Source organism: Triticum aestivum, chromosome 7D (genome assembly GCF_018294505.1).
Source record: "Triticum aestivum cultivar Chinese Spring chromosome 7D, IWGSC CS RefSeq v2.1, whole genome shotgun sequence".
NCBI lineage: Eukaryota > Viridiplantae > Streptophyta > Magnoliopsida > Poales > Poaceae > Triticum > Triticum aestivum.
Window position 1 is genome coordinate 197,293,106 of NC_057814.1, and position 6,194 is coordinate 197,299,299.

Genomic DNA, 6,194 nt, shown 5'->3' on the forward strand with positions numbered 1-6,194 from the left:
GTAGATTCATGCATATATTCTGCATATTTTATTTATATATACGTCATAGAACTAATCTCTGCATCCGATTTGTCTGCCATCCAAAAGGAACAGAAAAAAATTCAGGGTGGATATGGATTTTATACATAACTTATCCATCACCTGGAATCCATAAGCCCTCGTGGGTTGAGCAATGAAACCAATAAACTCATGGAAGGGGAGATGAACCTACTCTGCTATCATTTCTGACCAAAAGGATGCATGTTCTGTTCCTTTTTAATCCTCCTGAACCAGAGGAAGCCCATCAAGGCTTTGTCTTAATCTCCACTAGTACCTTCTATTGGGAAAAAAAATCTCCCCTAGTAGCTCCTAATAAGCTGGTTGGGGTTTCACCCTTTGTCAAGAGAGTTACCCCGATTAAATACGATAAAGAAAATTAGCTAGGAAGACAAGTTTGTTCCATCTTTGATGTGTCGCATAAGAGAATCTGCACAGATCTTGTCCTTTTGGATGTCACATGTAAAGAGTGGTATAAAGCATGCAGACACTCTATTAACACCTGTAATACAAGTCCAGCATTCCATCATTGGTGGACTAAAAATCTTTGAAAGTCTCTGCTTCAGAGGCTAGGGTAAATGCCAACACAACAATGCTAGCAGTTCTCTAGCATCTAGCCTTAGAGGTGCATTGATTCTCTGGCAGTGTCTTACATAATCGGTCCTGCTTTTACAAACTGGAATCATAGTAGTACAGATAATTCATGGTTATGGTTTGCAACTGATGGTGCACATTGTTTGTTCCTAGTGTCTACAACAGACATTCCATCAGTGTACATACTTTGTCGGGAAGAAAATTCATTCAGCGTACGTTTGCTTTCTAAGAGATAATGTACGTCGAAATTCCCAGCACTGCGGCTTTATCTGGTGCTAAATATTCTTCAAGTGGAAGTTTTAAGATATATCACTCAATAAGGATGTGTGCGCATTTTTTACGAACTGCATCATGTATGTCTCTACTCTTATAAAAAACAGAGTTGGTGATGATGGTGTGTCTGCCATCCTGCAATATAGGCCATCCGATTTATATCCGACGGATAGGAAGGAAACTATGGCAATTTTGCAAAAAGATACCCACACCCATCTCCACATTTGCAAATAAGGCCTTTCCTCGTTCATCCTTTTCTCCCACAAGATAAACTACTCATACAAATGCATCTTGATGTTCCGTGCAACGCATGGGCATCTTGCTAGTATGTCTAGATGTTTGATAACTCTCCACTTGAAGTTAAGAGTCCGACCAAGAAGTACCAACCCATTTGGGCATCACTCAAAAAAAATTACTTTAGAAATATTTTTCTAGTGATAGGTAATGATAATATATACATCCTTTGTTCCTTAATATAAGACATTTTGGCAGTTCAATTTAAACTACCAAAACATCTTACATTTAGAAATAAAGGTAGGAATAACTTTATTTCCCCTTAAAGCTTCAACGGTCGGTCAACCCCCCCCCCCCCTTCCCCTCCCTCAGCGTCGTCCCCACGCAGCGACCGGAGGGCCAATCCTAATCCCCGCCGGTTCCAGCCCCCACCCTCCCCCTCCTCCATCGCCCCCTCCTGGGGGCGTGGCCGGGCGAACCCTAGCCGTCGCCGGCGGCGGCGGGGCACTCTGAGTCCTCCTGTTCAGGCGCGCTGGCACGGGCCTTCGCTCCGGGCCAAAGCGTGGCGCTGGAGCCAGGTGTCGCGGCGGCGTGGCGGGCGGTGGCGGTGCCCAAGCGCTGTTGTCCCCCGCGGCGGGCGGCTAGGTGGTGGGCGCGCCTTGGTCGCTAGGGACGGCAGCATCGAGGCTAGAACTGGGGTCAGACAGCGCGGGCCGGGGCGGCGCGGGCTGCAGGTCTCTGTCCCTGCCATGGCCGTGGCAGGTGGTGGTGTGACGCAACAACGACTAAGTGGTGGGCGGGCCGGCCGGGATCCAAGGGCTACGTCGGCTGGACGACGGCGGGCAGTGCAGATGGGCTCCTCGTTGAGCTTCCTTGGTGGTTGGCGGTGGCCCTTGGGATTTCGTTTTGCCGGTGGACGGGTGTATGTTCCTGGTCTCGCGTGGAGCCGCGAATGCCGCCGAGGTGGGGCGACACGGGGGGTGTCCGGTGGGGAGGCAGGTTGGACGGATGGGAGGCGTCGACGAGCCGGTACGAGGGTGTGCTAGCCTGGATGTGTCTGCTCCCCCTCCTTTCCCCGGCCGTGTGTGGGCAGATGTGGCTCCGGCGTTATTCAAGGCGGGATGTATGCTGCGGTCTCTTCGGTCGGGTGCGTCCTTTGGCCCAAAGCCGGTCACTTTGGTCGGTCTTGGGGGTGTCCGGATGCAGGGCGGGGGCCCTGGCGGCGGGAGGCACGACGTTCGTGGGTGGAACTTACGTCTCGAGTGCGGGCGAGCAGCCATGGCCACGCGGATGGGTGGCCGCTGGTGGTTGGTGGAGCTAGGATACGTCGGAGGGGTGGGAGTGCCAGGGTACATCACTTGCCCAATTATTGTATTGGCCCACGGTGGCGATGGCCGTGGACGCCGTATCCTTCATGAAGGCTCCGTCGCGGTGTCCCTACTCCTTCGTGATGCTCCGAGTGAAAACTCAATCTTCGGGATCGGATGGTGGAGGCTATCAGTGGTTGTTCCCTTCTAGGAGGCACCATCTTGGAGTCCTTGCTCTGTTGTTTTCCGTCTCACCTCTCCTCGGAGGATTGCTCGCGGTGGAGGTCTCCGTTGGCTCCAAGCGGTTCGTCTTCACTCATACATAGTGGCTTGGTAGTCGTTGCAGTGGTGTAGCCGTGCTCGGCTCCTTTGTATCTTGCCTTGGTTGTGTGTGCAGCGGTGGCATGAGTTTGTATGATGCTTGTGGATCGGTGCTTTGTATATAAAGCAGGGCGAAAGCCTTTTTTGATAAGCTTCAATGGTCCAAAGAAGAATCAGCTTGCCATTTTTGCATGTTCAGCAGGTGCTTTAGGTTTATTTAGCCTATGGTAATTATTAATCATAGTAGTCAATAGCCTGCTTAAAGTATTAGAGGCCTCTGCCATTGAGCAAAGGAACCAAATAGTCTCAACGAAGATAGGCAGGCAAAAAGAGATGCGGATTCTCCCCGGCATTTCATTTCGTACAATGAAAATATGAAACGAAATCGCTCCTCTCCTTTCTTTCTTTCTTCTTGTGGCTCCTATGCAAGCTTGTCGCTGATTTGCCCACTGGTACTGCTACTAACACCTCCAATACACCCCCACCATTCCCAAGCATTATTCTCCAACTAGCCTCTCATCCCACTATATAAGCTGCACCATTGCCACCACTCTTGTTGCATACAAACACAAGCCAAGCCCGGTGATCTAGCAACCGTAGTAGCACTAGTAGTAGTAGCAGTAACAGTAGTCATTGCAATCCACCTTAGTTTTCTTTTTTGTTGAGAAGCCACAGCCCAGTCAAGCATGAGTTCATCGTGGACATTCAAGCAGAACAAGGTGTTCGAGGATGCGCTGGCCAAGTACGACAAGGACGCGCCAGACAGATGGCAGAACGTGGCGCGGGAGGTTGGCGACGGCAAGTCGGTGGAGGATGTGAAGAAGCACTTCGCGGAGCTGGAAAAAGACGTGGACGAGATTCATACAAACGGTGCCGGCAGCAGCAGCAACAACACCAAGGGCGGTTCCAGCCGTGGTGGCAGCAGCGATGGGCAGAGGTAGTAAGTAGTCTGTCCGAATCTCCTAGTTCTGGACTGTTCCATCCATGCACATGCATCATCACATAATTGGCCACCCTCTACTACTCATGTGGTGTGTGCAAACTGCAAAGGGAAAGGGCGGTGTTCCTTTCGGCCGGCCTGACTAGCTTTCCCCCTGCAGTCACTTGCACTGGATGCTTTATATTCCTTCCATACATGTATTTCCCTCTACTAATATGCATGGTCTCTTGCTGCTCCCTTAGGCATCGACTTCTCTGTTCCCTTCTTACTCTACATGTCTTGCAAATGCTATATTTGGTTATCTCTTGACCTTTAGGAAAAAACTATGTTTGCCCTACTGAATTTTGTTTGTAGTTTATGTAGTCTTGCAAATGTAGTAGCATTGACTCCTTTACCATTGTTGGGAAGCTAGTTACTCCCTCTGTAAACTAATATAAGAGCGTTTAGATTACTAAAGTAGTGATCTAAACGCTCTTATATTAGTTTACGGAGGGAGTACTTGACTAATTCATGAACATATTTTTGTTCCGTCACTCATTTCACTGACCGTAGCCAATCACTTAACTAGTGAACTGCTGTACTAGTGAACTGCTGTCAGATTTATCACTTATATAAACACAGGTTTATCACTATATAAACACAGGTTTGTTTTTCTGGCTTTATCAGTTGGTCTTATAAAGACGGTGAAGAAAGGACAGCGTCAGAATATATCCTACAATCCATCTGATAACTAACCTCAAAAGCAGGGCGCCTTTATTAGGCTTATAGGCGATGTTTTAACCACAGCATGCCCTTAACTGGCAAAAAAAAGGAGATACCGCAGGAGACTAATTTGTCCAGAATAACAAAAAAAGTGTAGTAAGCAGGCAGCTAGAGCATGCTTTTGCTCAACATTTGTGCGTAAAGCTTGCGGGCTCAGTCCCTTACTTGCTGTCTTTTCGCATAAAGTGCCGCTCGTCTCAACAGTTGATGTTTTGTTCTCTCGCATATGGACGTACAGAACAAATTCCAATCTTAGGTTTCTTCCTCTTGCCCCCCTAGCTAGACTAGAATAGATCCGCTACTATATGTTATTTCCAAATTAATGTCCTTCACTGGAAAGACACTCTTCTTTGTTTCTGTCGGCATCTCTACCTTTACAGGGAACATTTATACTTGTTACACTGTGAGCCAAGCATTTCTATTTCTTTTGTGGATTTATTTTTCATTTTTTCAGTTCCCTCTGGAACGTAGCTAGACTAACCCTCGGTTTATTCTCTCCTTTTTCCAGGCCAAGGTACCTGAAGAGCCAGTGATCGCTGGGCTGGTGCAAGACTCGAGCACAGCTAGCCCGAAACCACTACTATCTACACTACGTACTAGACACACATGACCCCATAGCGATCGTGATCCGGTCATGTAGCTAGCTGAAGTAGCTATAGCTCTCCAATGATGATGGCACTACGACAAGAATAAAGTCCGAGACATAATCAATTCCCGCATCGGAGCTGTATCTTCCGTATATTTTGTACGCATTGTCTACGTGTATATGACCCACACCACGAGCCATGTCCCCAGCTATGGGTGTAGCAGTGGTACCGCCGTAGGCATAGGACGCGACTGGTGCAGTGGTCTGTCTCCCTGTCGAATCTGTTTCCTGATATATAGCGCCGACTTCTGCCCTGACATTTCTTGGCTTTGGACTCGCGCGTCATAGGGAATTCTCCAGCTCTCCTCTTTCATGGCGTGTCCCAAAAAATCTACATAAACTTTGGGGAATCTTAATTCCAGGAAAACCAGAATGGACGGCCCATATAGCTCAGGGTGCCAGCGTGATCGGGTCCCAGACGAGGAGCGCCCTAGGTCAAAATCACTAATTAAGAAGTACTCGTTGCAAAGATCACTTCAATTCCCCTGGATGAGACAAGTGGCGTACATTCCACTTGTCGCAACCTGTGAGTTTTCTTTTTTTCGTAGATTCGTTTATTCAAAATATTTTCTCTCTCAAACCGTGTGTCCAAATCTCGAACCGCTTTCACCGTTGGATTCCTCGCGCAAGATCTTCAAAACTAGATCCCATGTTGATAGGTTTTGACGAACTTTTTTTTCACGAAAAAACCAGACGAAAAAACCGAACCAGGAGCACGGGTTTTTCCCTTTCCGAAAGAGGCACGCCCGTGCCTCTCACAAAATCACAACCGTGCCTCTCGCGGAAGCAAAACCGTGACTCTCGTGGAAAGGAAAAAAAAAAGAAAACGTGTTTTTTTCGTTTCCGAGGAGGCACGGCCGTGACTCTCGTGAAAGCACAACCGTGCCTGTTGCGGAAGCAGAACCGTGACCCTTGTGAAAGAAAAAAAATAGAAAAAGCGTTTTTTCCCATTCCGAGAGGCACGGCCGTGACTCTCGCGAAAGCACAACCGTGCCTCTTGCGGAAGCAAAACCGTGACTCTCGCGGAAGAAAAGAAAACAGAAAACGCGTTTTTCTTTCCGTTTCTGAGAGGCACGACCGT

The 6,194-nt window shown here is 48.3% G+C and overlaps 1 protein-coding gene across 2 annotated transcripts; it reads left to right on the plus strand.

Annotated features, from left to right (window-relative positions):
• The first annotated feature begins 3,154 nt into the window (after positions 1–3,154).
• Positions 3,155–5,372, plus strand: LOC123169280 (protein RADIALIS-like 4). Of its 2 annotated transcripts, none has more exons than XM_044587116.1 (2): positions 3,155–3,705; positions 4,976–5,372. In XM_044587116.1, coding segments are annotated over exons 1-2 (255 nt in total). In that variant the 5' UTR covers positions 3,155–3,451; the 3' UTR covers positions 4,977–5,372. The 2 variants fall into 2 exon arrangements, with proteins under 2 accessions (XP_044443051.1, XP_044443050.1); XM_044587115.1 differs by having other exon boundaries at positions 3,295–3,702.
• The last annotated feature ends 822 nt before the right edge of the window (positions 5,373–6,194 follow it).

Excerpts from the sequence above, each read along its gene's own strand:
- LOC123169280 (XM_044587115.1), top strand. The coding sequence starts at position 3,452 with ATGAGTTCATCGTGGACATTCAAGCAGAACAAGGTGTTCGAGGATGCG. Across the intron at positions 3,703-4,975 it reads GGCAGCAGCGATGGGCAGAG|GCCAAGGTACCTGAAGAGCC; the intron begins GTAGTAAGTAGT and ends TCCTTTTTCCAG.